The sequence below is a fragment of the Dromiciops gliroides genome, chromosome 4, assembly GCF_019393635.1.
Source record: "Dromiciops gliroides isolate mDroGli1 chromosome 4, mDroGli1.pri, whole genome shotgun sequence".
NCBI classification, from domain to species: Eukaryota; Metazoa; Chordata; class Mammalia; order Microbiotheria; family Microbiotheriidae; genus Dromiciops; species Dromiciops gliroides.
In genome coordinates, this window is record NC_057864.1 from 238530368 (window position 1) to 238557882 (window position 27515).

At 49.7% G+C, this 27515-nt stretch overlaps 2 protein-coding genes across 15 annotated transcripts in view; one reads left to right on the top strand and one right to left on the bottom strand.

Moving 5' to 3' along the window:
• Positions 1 to 14373, top strand: BAG6 (BAG cochaperone 6). Of its 5 annotated transcripts, none has more exons than XM_043999838.1 (26): positions 1 to 291; positions 933 to 1050; positions 2841 to 2958; positions 3058 to 3257; positions 3531 to 3584; positions 4279 to 4353; positions 4922 to 5124; positions 5575 to 5704; positions 6874 to 7071; positions 7371 to 7623; positions 8092 to 8169; positions 8279 to 8386; positions 8696 to 8808; positions 8966 to 9050; positions 9944 to 10224; positions 10673 to 10967; positions 11290 to 11459; positions 11748 to 11801; positions 12061 to 12163; positions 12244 to 12368; positions 12495 to 12641; positions 12794 to 12850; positions 12958 to 13101; positions 13177 to 13284; positions 13659 to 13805; positions 14176 to 14373. In XM_043999838.1, the coding sequence occupies exons 2-26, from the start codon at positions 943 to 945 to the stop codon at positions 14269 to 14271; spliced, it is 3450 nt and encodes a 1149-aa protein (XP_043855773.1). In that variant the 5' UTR covers positions 1 to 291; positions 933 to 942; the 3' UTR covers positions 14272 to 14373. The 5 variants fall into 5 exon arrangements, with proteins under 5 accessions (XP_043855773.1, XP_043855772.1, XP_043855770.1 ...); XM_043999839.1 differs by lacking the exon at positions 1 to 291 and adding an exon at positions 543 to 810; XM_043999837.1 differs by lacking the exon at positions 13659 to 13805 and having other exon boundaries at positions 163 to 291.
• Positions 13799 to 27515, bottom strand: part of PRRC2A (proline rich coiled-coil 2A) — a 17552-nt gene continuing 3835 nt past the window's right edge. The window contains exons 6-31 of one of the 10 annotated variants that reach the window (XM_043999834.1): positions 26976 to 27119; positions 26501 to 26652; positions 26283 to 26359; positions 25965 to 26107; positions 25462 to 25552; positions 25106 to 25322; positions 23429 to 23903; positions 22886 to 23076; positions 22284 to 22581; positions 21694 to 21904; positions 19594 to 21450; positions 18964 to 19238; positions 18601 to 18731; positions 18243 to 18372; positions 18076 to 18161; positions 17635 to 17868; positions 17379 to 17507; positions 17151 to 17225; positions 16877 to 17044; positions 16443 to 16525; positions 16139 to 16349; positions 15961 to 16059; positions 15529 to 15741; positions 15338 to 15426; positions 15146 to 15224; positions 13799 to 14045 (exon numbers count right to left, since the gene is read on the bottom strand). In XM_043999834.1, the coding sequence (XP_043855769.1) occupies positions 14004 to 14045; positions 15146 to 15224; positions 15338 to 15426; positions 15529 to 15741; positions 15961 to 16059; positions 16139 to 16349; positions 16443 to 16525; positions 16877 to 17044; positions 17151 to 17225; positions 17379 to 17507; positions 17635 to 17868; positions 18076 to 18161; positions 18243 to 18372; positions 18601 to 18731; positions 18964 to 19238; positions 19594 to 21450; positions 21694 to 21904; positions 22284 to 22581; positions 22886 to 23076; positions 23429 to 23903; positions 25106 to 25322; positions 25462 to 25552; positions 25965 to 26107; positions 26283 to 26359; positions 26501 to 26652; positions 26976 to 27119 (5900 nt within the window). In that variant the 3' untranslated portion in view covers positions 13799 to 14003. Of the gene's footprint in view, positions 14046 to 14720; positions 15065 to 15145; positions 15243 to 15337; positions 15427 to 15528; positions 15742 to 15960; positions 16060 to 16138; positions 16350 to 16442; positions 16526 to 16876; positions 17045 to 17150; positions 17226 to 17378; positions 17508 to 17634; positions 17869 to 18075; positions 18162 to 18242; positions 18373 to 18600; positions 18732 to 18963; positions 19239 to 19593; positions 21451 to 21693; positions 21905 to 22283; positions 22582 to 22885; positions 23077 to 23428; positions 23904 to 25105; positions 25323 to 25461; positions 25553 to 25964; positions 26108 to 26282; positions 26360 to 26500; positions 26653 to 26975; positions 27120 to 27515 lie in introns of those variants that run through there. The other 9 variants (XM_043999833.1, XM_043999826.1, XM_043999830.1 and 6 more) reach the window with 9 other exon arrangements.

Here is a 27515-nt window from a genome sequence, read left to right on the forward strand (position 1 = left end):
TCCCCCGGGAGGCGGCGACGGTGGCTCTTCTGGGTGCTCGGCTCCCTCCCACCTAGGCCGGGCCCCGACTCGTTTCCTCTTAGGGGCTCCCCGGTGCCCGGGGCCGCCCCTCTCCTCGTCGTACCCCACAGAAGGAAATCTTGGGGACCGGGGGAACCGGAAGTGCCGTCTCGCGACCCCCCAACCCCCCAGTTTCTATCGGGGAACAGGAAGTGTTCGTAGGCGGAAGCTTGGGGGCAGGACCGGAAGTGGCGTTGTCGCCGGGAGGCCGGGGGCGGAGCCGCGGGGCAGGTGTGTGTGTGTCTGTGTGTCTGTGTGTGTACCATCTAGTGTGTATGTATGTATGTATATATACATATATGTACGTATGTGTGTTTGTGCGTAATTCTCGCTGTACCACCGAGGGTAGGGGGTGACATCCAGCTAGACGGGGACCTCTCTTTTCCTTTCGTCATTGTCCCGATTTCCCGATCTGTCGCGACAGAAGCAGGCTCGAGGGCTCCTTATCACTGTGGGCGTGGTATAGCGCTCGTCCTTGGCGCATGCCTCCCTGGTCCCTTCTCACCTTCTTGACAGAAGGGGCTTGTCCCAACCTTATTCAGGCCTTTGCTCTGCACCCCTTCCCTCCCCTTCCTTTTCTCATCCATGTCAACCTTTGAGTCATGATTACTGCCTTGATAGATGCTGCTTTGATGTCATTATAGGCATTATTTTAAATCTTCTCCCTTGTCTGAGTGCCTGCTCCTGTGTTTTTTTTTCCTTTCTTTTCCCCTTCATCCAGGATTGGAAGCAGGACGTGTGTGCTTGGAGGTGTGTGTGTGTGTGGGGGGATTCTTTGGGGAGCTGTGGCAGAGTTTGGATCAGCACTTGGAATATAGGAACTTAGCTAGGCCCTGTGATAATGTGTTAGTTTTCCTCTCTTCTTTCTCCAGTGTGTTGGTCATGGAACCCAGTGACAGTAGCAGCAGTGCTATGGAGGAGCCAGCCAGCTTGGAGGTACTGGTGAAGACCTTGGACTCCCAGACTCGAACCTTCACTGTGGGGGCTGAGGTGAGAACTGAGGATTCAGAGGTCTTGGAAAATTCAGTAAAAGGCTTTCCTTTAGCTACCTTTTCATCCTGGGGCAAGGACACCCAGATTCTCTGTCTTCTATTTGCCTACATTATTCATATTGAACATTAGTGGATTTTAGAACTGGAAAGTAGTTTAGAAGTCATCTAGTTCTTTTCATTTTGTAGAGAAAGAAACATCTTGTGTAGTATTCTGATTATTATTTGGGTCATAGGGAGATATGTTTCCTAAGAGCATAGTGTCTCTGCCTCTTGTATATACACATATATTTTTAGGAGAATCCTCAAGGGGCAAAAAGAGTTTCTATATCCTGTCCTTGAAGATACTTCAGCCATAATGAGAAAGGATCTGGAACTGGGGAGCAGGGGGGTAGGGCAAACAGGCAGAAATCACAAGTAGATAAGAAAGTATGAGAATAACTAGGGATGTTTCTTCCCCTAACATTGCTGGTTTATTAGTTTGGCTCTCTAAGGCAAGGCCAAGAATACTACAAGTTTTCCAAGTCCCACCAAGCTGGAAAGGCTTTGATTATGAACTCAACAATGTACAAATTTGTGTTTTGAGAAATACCCTAACTCAAAAAAGGTTGATCATCACAGGATTGGCCTATAGACAATAAATTTTTGTTAAGTATTAGAATAATTGTGATCCATATCAAGAGAGAAAGTATCTATCACATGAATGAAATTGAAGAGCCTAGAAGTAGAGTTGTTTGGGGATATTCCCAACTTTTGAAATTTCATGGAGAAAAAACATGTTTCACTTCACTTCAAATCATTCCCTGGTATCTGAGACAGGGACAAAATACTGAGTTGGGATACATCATAAATCTGGCCTAGTTGATCAGTATTGTGGAAATAGTAGTACCCTTGAAGTTAGGAAAGATGTGGGTTTGATTCCTGGTTCTGATACAAGCTAAATGACCTTGGTTAAAATTACTAAACATTTCTAAACCTAGATTTCCTTATGGGTTAAATAGAGATGATAAATTTATAATACCTATCTTACCATGTTTGTTTTTATGAAACTGTAAAATGCCATGCAAATGTTTCTTGTTAACTTCATGTAAATACAGCAGTGTATTTGTGTGTATGTATATACATATACATATATACACATACGTACTCACATAAATATGTATATATCTATAGCTAGCTAGCTATACAAAAAGCCCATTTCTTTGGGCATGCATGAGTCACTAATCTAATCTGATAAACTGAACACAGTCTGGAACCCTGTGCCTTATTCTAGTTCCTTTTCCCTCACAAAATGTTCCCTCATTAGTCATAGCTATACCTCGGGTAAGGACCTCCCTACCTGTAACTCTAGACATAGAACCAAAGAAAAAGGAAAGAATAGAGAGTTTTATGGGAATCTGTTGTTCTTATATCCTAATTCTCTCCTGGGCCTCCCATCTAATTTCCATTTAAAGCCATTGCTGTGATTTCACATGTATAATTGATATCATATTTCTTGCCTTCTCATTGGGTGTGGGAGGGACTGTGAAGGAGGAAGAGAATTTGGGATTTAAAATTTAAAATGAAAAGAATGTAAAAAATAAATAATAAATTGCATTTTCTTTTTTTAAATCACTGTTTTCTATGAAGTATTTCTTAGCACAGGACTTTTCAGGCAGTGGATACTTCATAAATATAATACAATGGGCAGTGATTTTTATAACTGTTGTATGACTCACCCCCCACTAATTGCCTGATGTTCTGCATTAGATATTCTCTGACCTTTCTTCCTGTTCCTTTTCATTTCTGCAGATGACAGTGAAAGAATTTAAGGAGCATATTGCTGCCTCTGTCAGCATCCCTTCTGAGAAACAGCGACTCATATATCAGGGCCGAGTTCTGCAGGATGAGAAGAAGCTACAGGAATACAGTGAGGGGCTAGATGGGACTTTAGGAGAAGGGCTACTTCCTGGGTAGGGGGCAGGGTTGAGGTACTTAGCTGACTCTTCTCTTTTCTCCTTTTCTCCAGATGTTGGGGGAAAGGTGATCCACCTAGTGGAGCGGGCCCCTCCACAGACCCAGCCTCCATCCTCTGGGGTTGCCTCAGGGGCAGGATCTCCCTCAGCCACCCATGGTGGGGGGCCCCCATCTGGTCCTCGAGGTCCTGGCGCACCTGTCCACGACAGGAATGCTAACAGTTATGTCATGGTTGGGACCTTCAATCTCCCTGTAAGCTGGAGGGAAAAGCGCTGTCTTTGGCGGTGGCAGGGAGGGAGTTGATGGAAGTGGCTGGGTGGGGAAAATTGGAAGGCCAGATACTTAGGTCTTTGGGTTGGAAGGTGGGGGATCTAGAGGGCCTGATAACCTGTCTCTTTCTTGGGTAGTGAGGCTGGAGGGAGAGAGTTGGGGGTGGGTGCATGGATACCTGAGTTCTCCCAGAGCTCAGTTGTCATGGCATCCTCTCTCCCCCCCCCCTTCCCCCTGCCCCTCCCCCTTCCCCAGAGCGACGGCTCTGCTGTGGATGTTCATATAAACATGGAACAGGCGCCAATCCAGGTATCCAGGGGCTGGGAACATCAGGGCAGGGTATTTGGGAGGGAACGAGCTTGAGATGGGGATTTTTACACAACGTACAGCATATGCAGTAGAATTACTTACTCATTGTAGAGACTGCATCTGTTATGTTGTGTCCTGGGTGCCACATTTTAGGAAGGACGTTGATAAGCTGAAGAGCATCCAGAAGAGGGCCTCAGCATGTCATATGAGCATTGGTTGAAGGAATTGGGGATGTCTAACATGGAGAAGAGAAGACAGGGAGGACATGATAGTTGTCTTCAAGTACTTGAAGGGCTGTCATGTGGAAGAGGGATGAGACTTTTTCTGCTTAGCCTCAGGGCAGAATTAGAAGCAATGGGTTGAAGTTGCAAAGAGACAGATTTAGACTTGCTATAAAGAAAAACTAACCAACAATTAGATTCCAGTCCAAATGTGGAATGGTCTGTTTTGGAAGGCAGTGAGTTCCTCCTCACTTCAGGTCTTTGAGGAAAGGCTGGATGAATAGTTGCTGGATATGTAGTAGAATGGATTCTTTTTCAGGTATGGGTTGAACTATCCTGCCTCTGATGTTCCTTCCAACTACAGATTCTGTGAGAAAGCAGAGGCCTGGTTTGGGTAGGATCATGGGTCTAATGTCTTCACCCATGTTTGACCATTTGCTTTTTCTGTGCTTGATTTTTTTTTTTATATCCAGAGTGAGCCTCGTGTTCGACTGGTTATGGCCCAGCATATGCTGAGAGATATACAGGCTGTGCTATCCCGTTTGGAGGTATATGGGGAGAAGCTGATGCATTCTTGGGCTGCTCTTCCTCCTCAGGATTTGGCTGGTGGTGTGGCCATATTAAGTTTCTGTGTCTCCATCCTTGTCCCCATATCAGTTTTTTCTATTTTCTTCTGAGATTTTGGGAGGAAGCACAGGGACTTGGAGATGATGTCTTATTCATATTCTACCTGGTCATGTCCCTGAGTCCAGGAAGCTCTTTCCTGGTTCTACACAAAGAACCTTTACTGTTTTTAAAGCCTTTTCCCTTCCATGTGGGAAAATGTCCCAAAACCTTTTTTAAGGTCCCTTATTCCAGTACTTTAAACAACTTAGTAGAAGATTTTTTATTTGGTCTCACCTGAGTTGCTCCTATGATAGCATCAGCCAGTTAATTAATTATCTTGGGCTCTGTTCTCCTTGGATTTGGAAAATAGTTCTCTGCCTCCCTCCTTATTTTCTGCTGATGATATGTTCAGAGAACTTAAATATTGAAATTCAGTCTTGTATTTTGAATTGTATAATCTACTTTTGACTCAGTCTCCCCTCAGTAACCTTTCTCACGCTTAATCTTTAGGGCCGAGCCAACGGAGGGCAGCATCAGCAGCAACAGCCACCACCACCTCCTGCTTCAGAGTCACCATCCTTAAGCTCAGAGACTCCTGAACCATCAGAGGGTGAAGCTCCCTCACGAGAGCCCATGGAAGCAGGAGACCCAGAGGAAAGCACCCAGCCCCGGAGCCCTGAGTCCTCTCCTCCTGGCCCAGCCCCAGCTCCCAAGTGAGTGCTTCTGAATGGGAAGTAAGGTTAGAGGATAGGAGGAAGGTGAATGATTTAGAGCAAGGCTTTGTTGGGAAGGGGAGGTTGCATAGGGGCTGAACTTTTCCTATTGATTGGCAAGGGAAATAGATGAAGATTCTCTTTGGGTAGGATAGGTAAATAAAGAGGTATGTAAGTATGAACCTAAGAAGCAGGGTTATGATGAGCTCATTGGAAGTGCTGGCTTCCTGGGTAGGAGAACTCTGAAGTTACTCTCTTCCCATGAAGATGTATCTTCCCCCCGTTTTTGGCTAGGAAGGAAAGTTGTTTTTGCTTCTTCTGATAGAAAAACTAAGGAGCAATACCATGCCCTGGGTTAGAGGAATGGGTAAGGGAGGGAAAGGCCATGCACAGTGGGACCTAGGAGACCTATGAAATCCTTAATGAATGCCCTGCCGTCATTTCATGTAGCCATCCATCCCCTTTGGAGTATGTTGAAGTACTTCAGGAGCTACAACGGGTAGAGAGCCGGCTCCAGCCCTTTCTACAGCGTTACCATGAAATACTGGGATCTGCTGCCACCACAGACTACAACAACAATGTGAGCAATTTCTTCTCCATTCCCTTCCTTATCCTTTGACCTTCAGGTAGGACTGGTTTTGAAATTTCCCAGCCTACCCAAGATGGATAGCACATTGCCCATTTATTGTTTCCCCTTCACACCAGAGTATACCAGCTGAGGATGATTATTTGGACTATTCCAATGTTATGCATACATACAGTAATCTGAACATTTTTTTCCTCTGCTCTCCATCTCTGTTTTCCTAGCCCAGTACCTGGTATACTCTCCTTTAAGTAAATAAGCTCTTACATGCAATTTGAATATGAGAACATGGATTTGAAAAATAGATAATTTACTGGCTAATGATTTCAAAAGGAGTTACCATGAAGAGTCCTTCCAACAGCTAGCTCCTTTTACTGCAATTAAATTGGTAGAAATTCAGTTTCTACATAATTGGTCTGAACATAGCTCTTTAGTAAAGGTAGAAACACTTCCTGCTTTTCTCTTTTTTCTTCTTGTTACATGGAATTGGCCTTCTTTATTTCTATTTTTATAAAAACATTTTATTTGAAATTTAATATTAAACATCAATCCTAACAACTATACTTAATAACTAGCTACATTTTCTTGAATTTCAATGCTGAATGTATCATAACATTTTTTCAGTTTTTTTCCTTTAAGTCACTATTAGGATTCTTTGTCCACTCAGTCTTTTTTCTTCATATGATTCTAATTAGTGCATTTTCCATTCTTCTGGTTATGGTTTTTTCTTTTTTTAAAAATAATGCAGTATAATAATATTAACTAAATTATGCAATAATTTTATATTGTTTTATAAAGGTCTTTCTAGATTTCTCTGTATTCCTTAATGCTTATTAAGTGTAATCACTTTGTAATGTTTTATGGTGTTAATGTGCCTTAATTAAACTGTTCCCCTATTATAAGATTTTTAGGTACTTCAATGTTTAGCAATTATTATATGTATAATGCTGTTAGGAAAATCTATAAACAGACAACCTTTTTAAAAAAAAATAAGTATTAGGCATATTCCCAACAATGGAATTATTGGGTCAGAGGGTATGATTGGCTCTTTCTCTACAGAAGGTGATACCATTTCAAGGATACATGTGGTAGTTCCAAGCAATTCTTCTCCCCTTACATTTTCTTTTCCTTTCTCCCTGTTTCTGGGTCTGGGGGAATGGCTTCAGACCGAGGGGCGTGAAGAGGATCAGCGAGTGATCAATTTGGTTGGGGAGAGCTTGAGGCTTCTGGGTAACACCTTTGTGGCATTGTCTGACCTTCGCTGCAACTTGGCCTGTGCCCCTCCTCGACACCTGCATGTTGTCCGGCCCATGTCTCATTACACAGCTCCCATGGTGCTGCAGCAGGCTGCTATCCCCATTCAGGTTGGTGTAACAAGAGTCTGGGGTGAAGGGTAAATGTAGTATATACAAAGGAATGATCTGTGGGGTTTTGTGGGATGGGAGTGGGAGTCAGTGCTAAGTGAGTCAGAGGAGGGCAGTGAGCCTGAGAAAAGGCTCTGAAGAGAGAGGAATGAGGAGTGAACATCAGAATATGAAGCAAGGGAGGAGCAAGAGATGTGTGGACCGGACAACTGATAAAAAGCAAGAGAATTACATGGATGAAGAGTTATGTTTGTGTCTCCAATTTGTCTTGTTATTCTCTGTTTTTCTTTTTCAACTAGATCAATGTGGGGACAACTGTGACCATGACTGGGAATGGGACCAGGCCACCGCCAACCCCTAACTCAGAGGCACCACCCTCTGCTCCTGGGCAGACTTCCCCTCCGGCACCTTCCCCTACTACCGGGGAGCCTGCAGCTGAGGGGTCTCCTCCCACAGGCCCAGCCCCTCCACCTGGGCCTGGCCATCCCAGAGTTATCAGGATTTCCCATCAGAGTGTGGAACCTGTTGTCATGATGCACATGAACATCCAGGGTGAGCTGGAAGAATCCATGGTTTGGGGAGAGAACAAAACAGATCAGAGTTAGGGTTATTTGCAGCAGGAGGAAGGAATGAGTTGAGTTTAACAGTGGAGGAGAGGAGTGTGGGTATAGTACAGTAGGAAGATCCTAGGAGCCAGGGATCATTGATTCTAGAACTGGCTCCACCATGAACTTGGGGATCTTTTCACCTCTTGGTAAATATGTGACATGTTCTTATGCAGGGGATTGAACATCTAAGGTCTTTTCAATTTAAAGACTGGTGATATAGGGATTTCACTACCAAAGTTTGCTGTGGAATTGGGAAGCAGGCTGAGGGTAGCTTAGGAAGAACAATGCAAAGCTTATCTGATTGGAGCTAGATACTAAGAAACGGAGGACAGGAAGACCTTTGGAAAGGAGATGATAGTAAGTCCCTTAACCTGTCTCTGTGTTTGACTTAATGTTTTTTCTTTCCTTCCAGATTCTAGTTCACAGACAGGTAGTGTTCCCAGTGCCCCAACTGGTCCTTCAGGCCCTCCTGGTCATGGCCAGGCCTTGGGTAAGAGTGAAGGAATTTCTGGAATCGGGGAGGAATTTCTGGAGGCTTAAGAGTTAGAAGACTAAGGGAGTACAATGGTCAGTCTTCAGTTTGTCCCTTTCCTTACTAGGCTCCACTCATATTCAGTTGCCCTCCCTGCCTCCTGAGTTCATGCAAGCTGTTGCTCACCAAATCACTCAGCAGGCCATGGCAGCAGCTGCTGCCTCTGCAGCTACAGGTAACCAGGCCCACTGGAGAGGGGAAGGTCTGGGAAAGAAGGTAGTGAGTGGGGGCAGCTAGGTGGCGCAGTGGATAAAGCACTGGCCCTGGATTCAGAAGGACCTGAGTTCAAATCCGGCCTTAGACACTTGACACTAGCTGTGTGACCCTGGGCAAGTCACTTGACCCTCATTGCCCCGCAAAAGAAAAAAAAAAAAAAGAAGAAGGTAGTGAGTGGTCAAGTAGCAGGTTTAGGTCATTTCAGGAGGGTGGGAATTGGGAGGAATAGGACCTCAGCTCTTTTGGTTTCTCCCATATGTACCACCAGGACAGCAAGTTCCAGGCTTTCCATCAGCTCCTACAAGGGTGGTGATTGCTCGGCCTACCCCTCCCCAGGCTCGTCCCCCCCATCCTGGTGGGCCACCTGCCCCTGGAGTTGTGGTGAGTGAGGTATAAGAGAAGTGGGTAGAGATGGGTATTAAAATACAACAGAGATTTGAGGGGGTAAGATAGAGGAATGTTTTGATGGGCATGTGATAGAGGAATCTTGGTTATAGTTGTAAAGGGCAGGACACAAACCTTCCCCTTTTTCTTTCAGGGTCCAGGCTTGGGGCCAAACGCATCTCTGGCTCAGATGGTGAGCGGACTGGTAGGCCAGCTTCTCATGCAGCCTGTACTTGTGGGTAAGATCTTTACCACTCTACTTCTTGACCCTTCCAAAAAGAGAACAATTCTCATCCCTTCTCTCCCTTTAAGTCTTCCTTTGCCTCTCTAATCTCTTGCTTTTCCCAAATTGTCCAAATCTTATTTTTCTCAATCCAATTTAAGATGTGAAAGTCTAGAGGAATGCTTTATTCCAAAAACATGATTTTTCCTTTTTAAAAGATTGAATGTTTCTCTTTTGTCCCTATTTGTTTCTTTGTATAGCAAAAGAAAATTTTATGGAGAAAATCATACATAATTTTTACATGTCTGAATGAATTCCAATTTATATTCTTTAAAAGGAATTTCTGGGGGCAGCTAGGTGGCACAGTGAATAAAGCACTGGCCTCCTGGATTCAGAAGGACCTGAGTTCAAATCCGGCCTTGACACTTACTAGCTGTGTGACCTTGGGCAAGTCACTTAACCCCCAATTGCCTCACCCAAAAAAAAGGAATTTCTGTGGCTTCAGAATTAATACAAAATCATAGCAGTTAAAAAAATTTTGCTGGGAGGATTTAGCCAGTTCTTTCCATTTATAGGTGGGGAACTGAGGCCCAGAGAGAAATTATTTAAGGTCAAGACTAGAACACTGGTCTCCTGAGTCCTAGTCCAGTACTTTTTCTGCCATATCATTATGTCTTTCATCTCCATTTCAGCCCCCCACCTCCAAATTTCCACTAGACTTGTCCATTTCCCTTTCTGACTTCTCCAAGTTTTTTTTTTTTTACCATTTGTCATCTTCCTGTCTCTCTACAGCTTCTTTTTCTTCCACTTTCCCTAGCTCCTTGGGCCCCTTTCTGGTGGGTTGGTGGCACCTTGTATTCTTCTCCATGCTGATTGTCTCTCCCCAATTCCTCCTTTTTATCTTAATAGCTCAGGGGGCCTCAGGCCTGGCCCCACCCCCTGCCCCAGCTACAGCCTCTGCAAGTGCTGGTACCACCAACACAGCCACCACTGCTGGGCCGGCCCCAGGAGGACCTGCTCAGCCTCCACCACCACCTCCACCCACTGAACTTCAGTTCTCTCAGCTTCTGGGGAATCTGTTGGGGCCTGGAGGACCAGGAGTTGGAGGGGCCAGTGTAGGCTCCCCCACCATCACTGTGGCCATGCCAGGTGTCCCTGCCTTCCTCCAGGGCATGACAGATTTTCTTCAGGTGAGTGGTGAAGGTGTTGAGGCATCTCCTCCTCATCACTTTGGATAGGCTGATCTTACAATCACTGTCCCTACCCCTGGAAGTCTGAGCCCTGTGATCTCTCCCATGGGGCATTGAGGGGGTGGAAGAAGGTATCAAATTCGTCATTCTTCCTGTTAGTACACCAGTTAGTCAACAAGTACTTATTGAGTGTTTTGTGGAGATGGAGTACAAGATACACTTGGGATTTTTAACTTAAAGGCCTTAAGAAAATATGTTCTGGTAGTCCCTTACTTTGTACTGTTGGCACAATCTCTCCAGTCTTTTGCATCATCTTCACCCCTCTCCCAGAGGTGGGGTCTCAAGATACATTTTTAACATTTTTAAGCTTGTTTAATCCATTCTTCTCTCTAGTTTGTGATTTATTTTGTTTTCACTCTCTGCCACCAATTTCTTTGCTTTTTTACAGGCGACGCAGACTGCTCCACCCCCCCCTCCTCCACCTCCACCACCTCCTCCTGCTCCAGAACAGGCACCCCCACCACCTGGGTCTCCTCCAGCTGGGCTGGGGGCACGAGGCCAAGGTGGAGTGGGACCTGAGAGCCTGCCTCCTGAGTTTTTCACCTCAGTGGTACAGGGGGTACTGAGTTCCCTGCTAGGCTCTCTTGGAGCAAGAGCAGGTAGCAGCGAGAGCATTGCAGCCTTTATCCAGCGTCTTAGTGGCTCCAGCAACATTTTCGAACCTGGGGCAGATGGAGCTCTTGGTGAGTAGGCTGAAAGAACAAAGGGAAACCTTGAGGGAGAAGAAACTTAAAGGTGGGATTGGATCTCCTTCATAGGAAGCTAAGTGTCATCTTCAGGGGGAAGCCTTTGGTAGGAGTTACTGGTCTGCCTCAGTGTGGTGACTAAGAAAGAAGACCCCAAAATGAGCAAAAGAACTGGGGGGGGGGCGGGGATGTAGAAGGTACATAGGGTAGGAGATCTGAGCATGTGAATTCTTCAAGCCAGTCCTTTTCCTAGATTGGTGCAGCTTTGTGGGGCATTTGGTAACTTTTTAACATTTGTCTCTCTCCTTAATGTTTCCAGGGTTCTTTGGGGCATTGCTCTCTCTTCTGTGCCAGAATTTCTCCATGGTAGATGTAGTAATGCTTCTTCATGGGCACTTTCAGCCGCTCCAGCGACTCCAGCCTCAGCTTCGGGGCTTCTTTCATCAGCACTACCTGGGAGGCCGTGAGCCCACACCCCACAACATCCGGGTGAGGGGAGCTTATTTTCCCAAAAAGACTCAATTCTAGTTCTGCAGGAGCCTATACAAATCACATGACTTTTGTGGGCCTTAGTATTCTTATCTGTAAAATGAGTGGGTTGAATTGGATTAACTAAGGCCCCTCCCAGCTTTAAATCCATGATCTATTTCCATGACTTGCTGTAACGTTTAGCTTCGAGCCCTCTATCCCCGCCCCCAGAAATACTGGCTGAGCATGGTAGGAAGGGGACCATTCTCCAGAGGCTAGTGGCTGACCTTGTCTTGGTCTCTCCCACAGATGGCAACCCATACACTGATCACAGGATTGGAGGAGTATGTTCGAGAGAGCTTTGTGAGTGGTGAAACACATGAACTCTCACACTCAGCCACTGTCCTTCTTTCTGCTTTTTGGAGGGGCCTGAGGCAATTATGTACCTCACAAAAAAACTTCTCTTCCTTCCCATCCTCCCTCACAATCACAAGCTGCAGTCCCTTGGCAGCTTTGTGGTGTGGATTCCCCTCTTGTAGATCCTTGGATAGCCAGTCCCACTCTTGTTACTGTCACTGTTGCTGATAACCTTGTCTCCTCACTTTTTGTCTTTGTTTCTCAGGCCTCTGTGCAAGTACAACCAGGTGTGGATATCACCAGGACAAATCTGGAGTTTCTCCAGGAGCAATTCAATGGCATTGCTTCCCATGTACTGCATTGCACAGGTTAGGGCCAGGGGTTTGTAGAAGTCAAGGATTGGGGATTAGGTGTGATGAGGTAACAGCTCCTCTCCTTTCCCTTACAGATGGTGGGTTTGGGGCACGGCTGCTGGAACTGTGTAACCAGGGGCTGTTTGAGTGTCTGGCCCTGAACCTGCATTGCCTGGGGGGACAACAGAGTGCACTCACTGATGTCATCAATGGTAGAATTGTAAGACACAACCCTTTCTAGGCTCCTTTATCTAGTCTCCTACCTTTTCCTGGGACTCTTTCCCATTTTACTAAAGAGGTATTAAGAGTTTGGCATGGACCCTTAATAATTTTCATTTTTTACCAGCGCCGGATGTCTGGAGGGGTAAACCCATCCCTGGTGAGTTGGCTGACGACCATGATGGGACTTCGGTTGCAAGTTGTGCTGGAGCACATGCCTGTAGGGCCTGATGCTGTCCTGAGATATGTTCGAAGAACTGGTGATCCCTCCCAGGTGAGGGTGGTGGAGGTCTTATGCTTGGGTCCTCCATACTGTGGTGGTACATGGTGGGGAGATGGTAACAGAAGGTTTGGTCATACTGGGTGGGGGGTGGGAAACCTTTAAGAAGAGCTATCACCTCTCTTCACCTCTGCCAAATTTCACAGCCAGTTCTTGAGGAACCAATGGAAATCCAAGGAGCAGAAAGAACTCCTGAACCTCAGGTATTGGGGAAGAGTTCCTTTGGGAACTGGGTATCTACAGATGGGGGAAGAATGGGAAAGCTGAGATTTGATACACGGGTACTCTTCTCTCTTCCCCTTTCTCCCAGCGGGAGAATGCCTCCCCAGCTCCAGGCACCACTGCAGAGGAGGCCATGTCCCGGGGACCACCTCCTGCTCCTGAAGGTACCTCTCAGGAGGAACAGGATGGAGCTACAGCTGAGACAGAGCCCTGGGCTGCCGCTGTTCCTCCAGTAAGTGTGTGGCATGGCTTTGTGTTGTGGAGGGGGATGGGTGGAACAGCCCTTAACTCCCTGACTCTTCCCCAGGAGTGGGTTCCAATTATCCAGCAGGATATCCAGAGCCAGAGAAAGGTGAAACCACAGCCTCCCCTGAGCGATGCCTACCTCAGCGGCATGCCCGCCAAGAGACGCAAGGTTTGGCTCCTTTTCCCTTGGGGAGATGGTATAAAAAGTCAGACCATTCAGCTCCTCTATGGGGGTGATGAGGGCAATTCCTTTGCTTGCCTTTTAGGATATATAATACTCCCACCCCTGTCCTCCCCTCCACCCCCCATTTTTTGGTGAATGCAATGCAAATGTGAGCTAAAGTCAATATAATTCAGTGATAAGCATTTATTGAGCACCTACTTGGTGCCAGGCAGTCTGCTAGCATGGCATTCTCCCCCTTCAAATGTATTCACGTAACATGTCCTTTTCTCTGCTAGTATGGAAACTTAGGAGTTGTTAAGTTTGGTGTGGGGTGAGGTGAAGAGCTGGTCTGATGCTGAAAGCCATTCTTCTCCCCTTAGACGATGCAGGGCGAGGGCCCTCAGCTGCTTCTCTCAGAGGCTGTGAGCAGGGCAGCCAAGGCAGCTGGAGCCCGACCTCTGACTAGCTCGGAGAGCCTGAGTCATGACCTGGAGGCACCAGAGGTTCAGGAGAGCTACAGGCAGCAGGTGCACCCTCTCAAAGCAGAATAGCAATTCTTTAGTGACAAGTTTCATAAGGGACGTTCCTTCCCTTTCCTAGTGCTGAAATGGAATAGTCTAGGGCAGGCGGGTTCATTTTGAAAAGAGGGTGGATTCAAGTGGAAGAGACCATTAGATCAGGTCAGCAAGGGGGAAGATTAGCTGGGATGGACTGGATCACCGTCATTATTTTTGATGCCTCTGGTGAGCGATATTGCCATATACAATCTGCATGGGGAAGATGGATAAGATTTGGCTTCTGAGTCACCATCCTACTGGAACACAGGTTTAAGGGAGAGGGAGGGGGTGTGGGCATATGCTAAAGTGCCCTGTTCTCAACTCTGTTCTTTTTCCCCAGCTCCGTTCTGACATCCAAAAACGACTTCAGGATGATCCCAACTACAGTCCCCAGCGCTTTCCCAATGCCCACAGGGCCTTTGCTGATGACCCTTAGGTTCTCGCTTGATGGCCATCCCTTACCATCTTCTCCCAGGGACCTCTCTCTCTTCCCTTCCCCAGTCACAGTATTTAAGAAATAAAGTCGGATTTTCCTGGCTTTGGCTGTTTTTATCCCTATACTTCGCCACCTCCACTTACTCATCATCACCAGTGAGGGTCTGCACTATGATCCAGTGCTGCATTATATTACTTCTTCGTTTTACAGGATCTTAACCTGTTCTGTCCCACCCCCTTCCCCATGGCCCAGCCTAGTTAGTGAACTTGCTCCAAAGGGTGGGAGTTGGGCTGAAGGAAACAGGATGGATTTCTGTGGAGTTTCTTTTCCTTCTGATGGTCATTCAGGAGGAATCTGTCCTTCTCACATTCATTCTCTAGACAACTTGGACAGAGATATTTTTTAAAATCCTTTTATTCTTTTTTAAACAAACGGCCCCAGGGATAGGGGCCCAGGGGAAGAGGGGGGAGGGGGAGGGAGGCCCCAGCCCCACAACCCCTCCCCACCCACCCCCTTCCCCCTTATATATTTATATCTATGTACAGGCCCCAGGGGGGGGGCAGCTCCCTCAGCGGGGTGGGGGCAACCCAGGATCCTTGTCCCCACGGGGCCCTGACTCCTCTGCCCGCCGGGGTGGACCCTCACGAGAGGGTGGCCCTGCCCGCTCCCAAGGCTTCGGCATCCATCGCAGGGCATCCGGTGGGGAGGCCTGAGGGCAGGTACACATGGAGTCAAACTGGGAGGGTGAGAAACAGACTTGGGGATCATTGAGGCTAGTAGGCCAGTTTCCAAACTGTGGGCAAGAGTTAGGATTTGGGTAGTATTTATTTTACATGTCTGGACAAGTGGCTAAAGGGTATATTATCTTCCTCACCTGCTGGTAGAGGTCGAAGCGCTGGGTACGGAACACGCCAACACCACTATATCCAGTGGGTGGGGCCTTGAGTCGGGAGCTGAGACCAGAGAAGGGCCTATGAAATATAGAATCATCATCACGGGCCAGACTAGAAGAAATGACCCTAGTCCTGAGTTTTCTAGGGTGAGCTAAAATCCCCAAATTCCTCACCTTCCAGCTGGGGGGGTCCGAGCCCCAGGTCCTCCAAGGTTGCTCAGTTTTCGATAATCTTGGAACGGCTTTAGTTCCATTGGGTGCAGCTGCGGGGAAAGGTGGAGAGGGAAGAACCTCAGGACCTGCCTTCAAGCTTCTAGTTACAGTCTAATCCCTCTCTTTTCCTGTTCCAAGTCCTAGCCTCTCACCTCTGCTCTCCCCAAGCTGGGAGGGAAGGGCCGGGCGGGTGAGGGTAGCACCCGGGCTGCCGGAGCAGGTGGGGGCCGGACAGCCAGACTGGGGGGCTGTAGGGCAGGGCCCACAGGCAGCAGGGAAAGTGGAGGTGGGGCAGGAGGTGGGGCTGGAGGCAAGGAGCTGAAGTTCACCACAGGTAGCTGGGACTCCACTACTGGTAGCAGCATCTATAGGAAAAAGTGAAGTATGACACTAAAATTTAAAAACCATCACCACCACTACCATCTAGAGTTTTTTTGTTTGTTTTTGGAGGGGGGACCGGACCAGTTCTAGAAATACAAAAAATAAGGCAGTTTACTTAGGACTAGCTCTATTAGAAGACTTGTCGGGGAAGATGAATGAGGATCATAAAACAGAGAACCTAGGGAAGGTTTGAGGGGTGCTACCTGCTGGGTGGGGGCAGCCGGGGGCAGGAAGCCATTTTGGCCACCAGGCTGCAGAGGAGCAGAGTAGAAATCTGAAGGGGAAGGCAGGTCCTGGCGCACCTGGAGGAAAAGGGTTTTTTAGCTCAGGGTCCCCATATTCCCAGCTCCAACCACCCACACCAGCATCCCTATTTCTCACCTGCAGCAAAGGAGGGTCAGGCAGGGGACTGGGGCAGAAGGCCGGTGGGTAGAGGAAGGAAGGTGGGGGATAGAGGACACCTCCAGCTGGCAGCTTCCCCAGCTCTGCTGCTTGCAATGCTGAGAAATCCAGGAACTGGCCCTTGAGGGCTACACCTGAAAGCAGTGCTGAAGCAGGGGCTGGGCCAGGGGGTAAATAGAGGGGCTGTGACCTGTAGAAGAAAAACAAAGTGTAGAGAAGGAAAGTCCAATCACAAATCCCTACTTAGGGACTTCTCAAAGTACCCAGATTTGTCTGTCTTTACCTGTAGGGGTGCAGTGAAGGGGTCCCTGGGCGGAAGCCACCATTGCTGGGGTGCAGCTGAGAGTCCACTGTTCCCCCTGGGACCTGAGGGAAACAAGTGGGGCTGGGATAGCTCTCTGCAGGGCCCTTTATCTCCCTGCGAGAGATCTTAGCCACCAACTCATGAAGATTTGCCTCAAAAAGTGTTTACTGGAAGTTTATCTACTGTGTGCTAAGCACCGTAGGTTGCTCTTACAGAGCTTACAGTCTAGTAGAGATAGGACACAGAAGTAACTTAAAGCATGATGTGAAATGAGCATTATAGCTCAAATGGGGAAAGCACAGATAGGGAAGCCTGGTAGCCAGTTTTCCAGGACTCTCTGGTAACAGTGATATCTAGGGAATCTGGCCAAAGAGACTGGGATGGGGGCAGGGATGGGGGAGGGGGAAATATACCTGGGTGCCTGGAGGCCCTGGGCTGCTGTAGAAGACCTCAGGGTACAGGCGGGGACCCGAGGGGTTGCCATCTGGGCCACAATGGTTGGGGCCCAGGCTTCTGGATGTTGACTCAGCTGAGGTGGGACCAGAGGGGAGCAGTTCCCAGTCTCGGGGTCCTGGGGCAGGCTGAGAAGAAAGCCCCCGTTTCACGGGAGGGAGCCAGGCACCTGACCTCCCTTCCCAAATTTCCTCTCTCAAACGCCTGACCCCGACCCTTCCTCCATCTACTTACCACCTCAGGCCCAGATTGTGACAACTCTTTCTCTGGCTTTAAGCTGTCTCCCACCACCAGGCGGAGGTCCGAGTCCTGAGATCACAGCAGGGAGGAAGAGGATATCAAAAGACATCAAGTCCCTGGAACTTCTTTACCCCAGCCCTTTCTCTACCCCTCAAAGTTCCCAAAAGAAATATATGAGAGAGAATGTGCACGCATGCTTATGTTGTCCAGCTTCAGACCAACCTTGTCACTGGTTCCAAATTGGATAGGGGGACCAGGCCGGTGAGAGGGCCGGAGGGGACCAGGCTCCGGAACTCGATCTGCTCGCTGGGATCGTTCTGTGCCAATGGGGCCAGGGGGCAGGGGTGGCTCCTAGGGTAGGAAAGACACACAACAAAGAGGAACAAAATCAGGGGAGCCCAGTGCCTTTTGAGGCAAAGATGGAAGTGAGGGACTGTGTTACAGGTTGCACCTCCCTTCTTTTCTTCAACCCTGTTACCTTCTTGTCCCCATCACGGGAGGCAGGAGGACGTCTCCTTGGAGGATCGGAGGGTTCAGAGCCAGGTGGACCCTCACCAGGGGCAGTGCTCAGGGGTGAGGGGCCTCCAGGCCGCTTGGGTGCACCCTCCCCTGTCCCCTTTAGTCCCCCATCAGGGGAACTTCGCTGGCTGCAGGGGCCTGATGAAACCTGAGAGTCGCCACTCAGATCCACCCCACTGTCAGACTGGCTCATCTGGCATGGGATGGGGGAGAAGAAAGTAATCAGTCTCCAACTGAAATACAGTCTTCCCAAGTCACCCCATAAACGAAGGACAGACAGATGAAGAAGCTGAATACACAGATGTGAACATGTACAGACATATTGAATGTGAGGCAGTAGAGCGGTCAGCCCTTATGGATAGCCCCACTCCATATGCCCAGATTTCCCCATCTTGCTCACCTCTGTGCCAGCCACATCTTCGAAAGGGCTGAGGGGCTCCATCCAGGGCTCCACTGATCCGGGTCGATAACTCTTTCGGCTGGCGGCTACAGTGGGGCAAGGAGGGGAAAATTAGAGCTTGCTTTGGACAATCCCAAAATCGTATCCCCTGCTAAAATTCCACTCACTAGTATGAAGACGATTCCAGATATGGGGAGCCAAGGCCTCTGTGCCTGCATCTCTGGGCTCTCCCCGTGGAGTTGGTCCCTCTGGCTTGGGACCTAGGAATCCAGGGCTATGAGGAGGTGGCAAAGACTCCTGTAGGGAAAAAGATCAGAAGAAAAGGGAATGTTAAAGGTGGAGGGGAAGATATGGGGTAAAAATAAGACAGAGACAAAGAAGTAGGGACAGTAGGGAGAAAAATGGAATATAATACAGAAAATAAGGGAGATTGAGACAACAAACAATAATACCAAAAGCACAAGATGAGCGCAGGCCCGGAAACCTTTAGAAGGAAAATAGAGTATAGCCCCAACCCCCTCTCACCTCCTGTAGCAGCTCCGGCTTTCGAGGAGGCCGATCACGACGTTTGGGGGGGAAGGGATTAACCCCAGTAGAGTCCCGGGAGGTCCCACTCACCCCCCTCACCAATGGCCCTGGCTCCGCAAAGTGGGGCTCTGAGAAAAATGGGGAAAACCTGGTAGCATATGGATCCAGAGTCCTAGGGTCTCCACCATCCCAACCTTCACAGTTTTTTTTGTGGGGGGAGGAGGGGAAAGGGGTAGGGAGAGAAGAGATCCTAGCACTTTGGGCCCTCAATAAACACACCTCCCACTTGGACTCATTTCCCTCTGGTGACAAAGGCATTGCCCACCCTACCCCACCTCCAATCCATTTCTCCCAGCTCACCGGTGCCACCTACACCGTTGCTGCTGGCCCTTGGGGGCTCGAATCGTGCTGGGGGCCGGGGAGAGGGGCCCTGAGGGGCTGGGGGGGCCCCTGGCTTGGACCTTGGGGGGCCCCCTGGGGCAGCTGCACCCCCCTGTCGGCTGCTGAGTTGGGCCAAGGCCTGCTGGATACCAGCCGGGTCGCTGTGGATGACTCTGTCCAGGCGGAAGACGGCAGAGCTGCTGGGGGGTGGGGGAGGCAGGGGAAGTCCCGGGGGACGCTCCTCTGGGGGTCGGCTGGGGACATGGCAGGGGGTGGCTGGCATCAGTCCCAGTGCTAGCCAAACCCCTGCCCTCTCCCAAGCATCCAAGGTATCTGAATTCCTAAACTTCTGCTGCCTTCCTGTTCACTCTCCTTGAAACCCCAAATGTCATTTTCTCCCTCAAAGGCTCCATTCCTTTCCCTAGCAGCCTCCTTGTGTTGGGACTGGAGGAGCAATTGTCCCCTACCCTGAACTTGCCCTAGGCACTTACTCCTCCTATCTAGAAACCACATGTCCTGCCTCATCCTTCAATCTCCATAAGGGCCCAAATGACTTAACAATCCAGCCCACTTCCCCACGAAGTCCACCCTGACCCACAGGCTACTCACCTTCGATTCTTGGGTGAGGGCCAGCTCCTTTTGTCCCCTCGCCCAGGGCCAGCCCTCCCCCCAGGGACCCCGCTGCCTCCGCCACCACCTGTCTTTCCCCCTGGTCCTGGGCGTCGGTTCTGCCGTTCCATGCCAGGTCGCTGGCTGGAGAAACTCCGCTTGCTCAGGTCTTTGGCTCTCTGGCTCAGCTCACCTCGGGGCACGGCTGGGACCCCGGGACTAGCCCCAACCCCTCCGCCTCCACTGCCAGGGGTTCCCACCGCTTTGGGAGTTAGTAGGGTAGGTGGGGGGGCCTCTTTGTCTCCCCGACGCTCGCTGGCAAAATCACTGCTCTCTGATGCTGTCTCCCACTCCTCATTGGCCTGGTCCGAGTTCTGGTTTGACAGGTCAGGTGATTTGGCAGCTGCCCTTCGTGGGGGCGGGGGCACCACTGATGCTGCTGGTACTTCCTCAGGACCAGGGGGTGTAGTTGTGAGGGGCAAGGGTGGAGCCTTTCCCTCCGCTCCCCTTGCTGCGTTCTCCCTCTCTTGTTTCAGTCTTCGGAATCGAGGTGGCTTGTCCTGCTGTTGTGCCCGTCCATGCCTCCTCCTCCGAGGACGCTCCCCATCTTCTATACCACCACCACCGCCACCACCACCACCACCACGAGCCTGGGGTGGCAGAGGGCCTGGAACCAACTTCTCCTTTGAGGCTTCTTTGCCTGGTGGCAGTGGGCCAGGCGGAGGTTTCTTGGGAGCGAGGGACTTGGCAGGAGGGCTCCAGCCCGGTCCAGCAGGGGGAGGAGGTCGACCACCCCCTCGACCCCTTCGTGATGGGACACCTCGGGGAGTGAAAACACGCCCACCCCGAGGAGCAGGGAATCGAGCCGGAGCTGGTGAAGGTGGGGCTCCTGTTTGTGAGGGAGCCACAGGTACTTGTGGTGGTGCCCCCTCCTTGGTCGGAGGGGCCTCCTTGTCCGAAGGAGCCAGGTCACTCTCATGGGTCTCACTGCCTGTCTCTGAGCCCCGTTGCCGGCGCCGTTTAGGGATCTCCTCATATTCCGAGCCCTCGCTCCTTGTCTCACTGGCAGTTCGGCCCCGGGGAGGAGGGGGGTGGGATGGTCCCCCAGCCCCACTGCTACGTCCGTCATCTCCTCGGAATTCGCGGTAGCTACGGAACTCCCGGCTTCGTGCACCCCTGCCCCTTCCCCCATAGGTCCCCCTGAAACCTCTACCCCGGGCAAAGTACTCTCCACGACCCCTGCCCCGGCAGGAAGTTGGCCCCACACGCTCATACGAGTAATCCCGACGAAGCCGAGGTGCAGGAGACAGGGCTCCAACTGGAGGAGCTTCCTTGGGGCCTCCTGTTTTCCCCTTGGAGACCTTGGGAACATCTGGTTTGGGGACCTTAGAGGTTTCATCACTTGGATCGAGAGGCTTGGGAGGCAGTTCTTCTGCCTTTGTAGGGGGCGGGGGTTTTTTGATAGGCCCAGCACGTCGAGGAGGTGCCCCTGCCTCCTCGGGTGGTCCACCACGGCGGCTGCTACCTGGGCGGGGACCCCATCTGGTCTCTGTTCGGCTCTCACGACGTGGTGGTGGTGGGCCTTGGCCCCCACCCCCACCGCTCCGGGGGGGTTTGCGCCCAGTTTCTGGTCCCCCAAGCTGTTGGGACTCTTCTTTGGGGGGTTCCTTCTTGGGTGGGATTGACAATTTGGCCGATTCGTCACTGCCAGGAGGCCAAGGAATTGGACGAGGGCCTGGGGGGCCTGATTCCTCCAAGGGAAATCGGGGAAGTGGGGGACCAGGGGCTCCATTCTCAGGAAAGCCTGGATAAGTGGCCAGGTAGGGTGGTGGAGGAGGAGCTGGAGGGGTCTCACTCCTATATAAAAGTGATATTGGAAAGTAGAAAAGAAACCAAAATGGTATAGAATCAGCATACTGGGATACGAAGGAAAAAAGCTAGGATTCATTATGAAGACAACCATTTCTAGCAATTCAAATCTTCCCTTCTTCCCAAAGGTGTGCAACATGCCAACCAATCCTTCCCACCCAGATAAAAAGTCTATCTGTTGAGTCTATGACCCCTCCAAGGACTTTGGCTTTCTTCCTTGTCTCATCTCACCTTATGCCCTTGTCATCCTCTTCTGGAGCCTGGCGCAGTGGAGAGGTGAGAGGGCGACTGTCAGCAGGTGCAGTGGCAAAGACATCTCCTGCCCAAGCCAGCTTTGGGTCCACTGGTGGGGTACCCCGTTCCCTCAGGAGGGGGGGTGGGTGCCGATCAAAAGGCTCTGAACCTGAGCCCCCACTATCTGAGCGCTCCCGGGGAACCAGACCTAAGATACAGGATGGTGGTTAGGAAAGATGTGGCTTTGTAACCATGTTCCCATATAAAAGGTACAACCACTCAGAACTCTGGAAAACCTCATCAAAAAATTAAAAGAATTTCTTCTTAATGCTAATTCTATCTCAGAGATTTTCTTGTTCTCCCTTCTCCTTTCATTGGCCCATTTAACAATGCATACTTCTGGGGCAGCTAGGTGGCACAGTGGATAGAGCACTGGCCCTGGAGTCAGGAGTACCTGAGTTCAAATCCGGCCTCAGATGCTTAACACTTACTAGCTGTGTGACCCTGGGCAAGTCACTTAACCCCAATTGCCTCACTAAAAAAAAAAAAAGAAAAGAAAAAAAAAGAAAACAATGCATACTTCTTACCAGAGGGATGTACGCCTGGAGGGTAAAAATCCAGGGGGGGTCGCCCCTGTAGCAGCCTGGGATCCATGTAGGGCGGGATCATCATCCAACGAGGGTCAAAGTTCATTGGGGGCATAGGTGGTGGCCGGCCCAGTGAGCCAGGGTATAGGGCCTTAGGTGGTGGGGGTGGAGCCTGGGGGGGTGGCACTGCACCCATGGCCACAGGCTGTGGAGGTGATGGGGGCACTGGAGCAGGAGGAGTGGGACCCTGTTGGTGCTGCTGCCACTGCTGTTGCTGTTGCTGCTTCAAAAGCTGCTCCTGGGAAGAGTGAGAAAACAACCCCATTAGTAGAAAGGAGCACTGGGTGAGACTGGTGTGTGTTCAGTGAACTGCAATGGGAAAGAAGAATAAATAAGAGAGATGAGGAAAGGAAATATCAAGAAACCAAAGAAATGAAAAGAGAAAGAAGAATAAGGGCCCTTAAGCTAGACTGAAATGAAACAAGATAAATTTGAATGGAGACAAATAGAATAATCTAAAAAGTGGTCAACAGTCATAGCAAACACTGGGGAACTTGGAGATGGGGGGGGGGGGAGCCATGGGGAAAGGGCCTCAAGCTCACTTGCTGCTGACGTTGGAAGCGAGGCGGCAGCGACTTCTGGTATTTGGGATAGCCCAGCCCCTGGTTAGGGGGCTGTCGGGTTGGCCCAGCTCCATCAACCTTGGGTTCCACCTTGGGAACTGGGGGTGTGGTAGGTGGGGGAACCTCTTCTGGTGGCTCAGGGGCCTCCTTTGGTGGTTGTGGAGGCTCTGCTAAATTGAGGGAGAAGGAAAATCAAGGTGGCTCAGGAAAAGATTCCTATCTATACTCAACACTAACCACCTTTCTCCCTTCAAAACAAACACAAACTGTTCTCAGATGGCCCAGGAAACCCTCAAACATAGTGTTTATCAAGACGTTAACATCTTCTCTATAAAGCTATAGTATTCCTGGCAAAACCAACTGGAAATCTGAACCAACTCACTTGAGAGTATTTAGCTCATCAAACCACCCTTTCCCAGGTGAGGTCTATTCATTCATCCTACCACTAACTGTCCACTGGCCCCACACCAGGCAAAAGAACCCCACCAATAAGGAACATTCATCTGGCTATGTACCCCATACCTGGGCTAGTGTCAAAGCTGCTGCTGCTAGTACTGCTACTGCTGCCCCCGCTCACAAGGGTGGGAGCTGGAGCCAAAACAGGGACAGGGGTAGGCTGAACAGGGGTAGGGACTGGGGCTGGCTCTTCAGGCTCTTTCTCAGCAGGTGGGGCTAGCACTGGAGGGGGTGCTGGGGGTGCTGGGGGTTCTTTGGAGGCAGCAGGAGGTGGAGCTGGGGTAGGTGGGGCAGCAGGGGGAGCAGAAGGCTCTGCTTTAAGTCGTTTGTCTGGTGCCCCAAACTTCTCATCCAGTCGCTTGAGCTTCTCTGCACAGGCTGCCCGTCGCTCCTCTTGCATACGTCGTTCTTCTTCTTCTCGGCGCCTCCGTGCCCGTTCAACTGCCAGAGAGATCTCTGATGATGACTGCTTCCGACGTTGCCGCCAAGCTTCATCCTCATCTTCAGGTGCTGGTGGCTTACAGGGTGGGCCTCCACGATCCTAACGACAGACACAGACCAATGTCGTTTCCACATAGCTTTTATACTAATATTTGGCTCTCTGGCTCCATAGTCCACCACATCACCTAAACCCTGCCAAATGTGGTGAATAAATAACTATGAGACAAAATTCTGGATAAGTCATAATCAATTTTATCAACCAAGACCAGTAAGAGATTGACAAAAATGGCTCTAACCTCTCCTTAGGTTTTTATACCCTTTTCATTAAAGATCAGGGAGCAGCTAGGTGGCACAGTGCATAAAGCACCGGCCCTGGATTCAGGAGGACCTGAATTCAAATCCGGCCTCAGACACTTGACACTTACTAGCTGTGTGACCCTGGGCAAGTGACTTAGCACTCATTGCTCCTTGATCCCCCCAAAGCAATCAGACCTAATTGGTTAATGTAATTGGATGTGGATTATCTTAAAGTGAAGGACTAGGTGTCTCTTGGATCTGGAAAGTATCTTCTCTATATAAGGTCATCAATTCAAAGAATGTAGACCCCACCTAAACTGAGTTGAACACAATAGCTTCCACCTGGGTGGGGTCATGACAAAGTCCAAAACTCATCAGCAAAGAAGGTAAAGGTTAAAATAAGGTATTAGTAAGAAGGGGAGAGATATGAACCTCCCCAAGATACTGGTTATTAATGATCATTTTTCACACTCCTCTCAGCTTTGGATGAGATGGAGGAACACCACTAGTCTTCCCCTCCCATTTCTCTCAGAGGCTCATTCTCGGAGCTCTTTTGATCACCCACCTCTCTTCTTTCCAGATCTCAGGCTTGATCCACCCTCAACCAATTCTCCACTATTTTGCCCTTGACTTCACTTTACTTCCTCCATCTCTTCTTTTGGCATTCTTAAAACCCCAGTATCTCATGTCAGAAGGCGCCTTAGAGATCATCAGGTCCAATTCACTTATTTTAGAAACTAAAGCCCAAAGTGATGTGACTTCCCCAAAATAGAGAAGTACTAAGTCAAGGATTTATACCCAGGTGTATTTGCCCCTAACTCAGTGTTCTGCCAACTTCACATTACCTTTGCCTCAAACAATCCTGGCTCTCTCATCAGCCCATGTTATGTTAACATTATACTAACTTTCTTATACTAACCTTCCATAAGCTACTGTCCATCCCCCCATCCCCCACCTGTTACCACATTCCTCATAGATATCACAATGCTCCCTATCAAAACTCACTGGGTAGTCTCCAGGGGGCCCCCAATTCCCAGTGGGGCCTCTGTGAGGTGGGGGTGGGGGAGGCTTAGGGGCAGGAGGCCCAGGCTCTGCCTCGGGAGGCCGGGAGGTCTCTGTCCAAGCTGTCTTGGGAGGGGGTGGCTCACTTCCAGGGGAGCAACCCTTCTTGCTGTCTGTAGTATCGGGAGGCCGGTCCTCATTAGAAGGACGAGACTCCTTGCTGTGGGAAGAACAAGGGCAATCAGAGCAAGGTTAACAATACCCCTTTCCCCCCCTTGATCAAAAGTCATTTACTCCAAGAACCACAGGAGCTCAGCCTTCAGAGAACTGGAATGCCCCCAACTTCTACCCCCACTCACTGGCCCTCTGCTCCTTCTTCATCAGAGTCGTGACCATCCTCCTCATCGCTGAACTTGAGCTTTTCCGTGTAGTCTACCTCCTCATGGGCCCCTGGAGGGAGGGCATAAGCTGGTAAACCTATTCTCTTTCTACTGGGACCTGGGCAACTTTGGCTTGGATTATTTGGCTGACTACTCTTCCCTCTAGGGTTGGGACCAAGACCTGGGGGGGAAGGGTAGTGGTGGTGGACAAATTACATTAATTGGTAGATATACTGATTCAATTTCTGTCTCTTTCAACTCTCCCATTCCAACTGACCCCTCAAAGTGTCTCCTTTAACACCCCTAATTCCCCAAACTCTTCATCATTGCCTTTTCTACTCCCCCCCACGCCACCGCCAGCCTCCCATATATCCTGAAAGATCTTATCCTTTCCCTCATTGGTCCTAGCTTTTTTTTTTTCTCCCAGCAGATCCTGTTTCATAGGTTCCCTTTATCCAGCTCTCCTTGGATTCTCCACTCACCCGCCCAACCGTCATCATTCTCCTGATCCAGCTGGTCAAATTCCTTGAGGTTATCCTCCTTGAGGATGGAGGGTCGGCTCACAGGCTCTGCCAGGCGCATGGGGGGACCTGAGCCCCGGGGGCCAGCCAGCCGGGGGAATCGGCTGCATTAAGGGTATGTGAACGGATTACACCTCTAAATGGGGCTCTGTTTCCTAGGAGATACATCTCATTCCCTCATAGGTCCCAGTCTATCCAGTCTCCCAGACTCTAGGTATCCTAACCCTCAGCCCCACAACCCTTCCAACCCAGGTCCACACCCAGTGCTTGCTCTCTCACCTGGGCCCATCAGGAGTAGGGTATCGGTAAGGCCCCTGTGGTCCATAAGGAGGGAACGGGAGATATGGGGGGTACATCTGCAAGAGGTCCCAACACTTGCACTCAGAAGAGAATTCAAGAGGTCCAATCCTTCCCTCCAAATCCCTGGTCCAACCCTCTTGCTGTTCCTTTATTCCCTAGACCACCAAGATCACCTTCTCTCAAGACCCACAACTCACAAAGGGCGGCATCATCCCGCGGTAGGAAGGGAACTGGGGGGGGCCGGAGGGCTGGAGCCCCCCCCGGGGGTCGTGACCATGATGGAGTTTGGAGTCCGGGCCCTCCAGCTCATCAGGGCCCCGCCCACCTCCATCCCTCCAGGTTGTGGCATCTGTTACAAGGTTGGGGGTTAGACAGGAGGAAGGGAAAGGAAAAAAAAAAAAAAAAAGATGTGACTACTCAAGAGCAAGTGAACATAGGTAACAGGAATAGGGATGAACAAAGCTCATCAGGTCAGCAACTGGTTCTGGAATAGAAACTGAAGACCTTATTGGGAAAGGATGTATTGGAAAGACCACACAGGTCAAGAATAATGGAATGAAGAAAGCAATTCTGAGTTACATCTTGAAAGGGGGAAAAAGGGAAAATGGGTAGTGAAAACGAACAATTTAAAAGTAGCAATAAAACTTTTTTTTTAAAAAAAGAGGGACACACTTTGGGGGCGGAGGCTTGGTCCGGGCCCAGACGACTGTTCGGCAGACTCCCTTTCCTTGGCAGCCTTGTCCTGGTCGCCAGCCGCCTGCAGGGTCGGAAATTCCTCTCGAGAGAATCGTGACAGTAGGTTTGATGCCCTTCCACCTACAAGGGATGAGTTAAAGGCCAGAGTATTATCAAACATATCAAACATTTGCAGTGCACCCAATTATCAGATTTTAGATTCCTTCTCCCCCACCTCATGGGTGGCTCTGGTGATACCTGCTTATCAGTCAAGAATGAAAGCTGGTTCTGCTAAGAGATGTTCTGCTTATTCCTAAAAAGCCTAACAGGACAGAGACTTAGTTCCTGGGAAGATAAACCTAGATGAGAATCAGGACATGGCCAAGGAAAACCTGACTGTTTTTAGGGGGAGGGTAGCACCACCGTCACAAAGCATAGGCTTTAGAAAGAGTTACTAAACAGAAGAAGGCAATGAAGGAATATTGCAAAGGAAACATGCATATCTGTCCTTCAGAAGAGCTTATTCCAATATCCCCA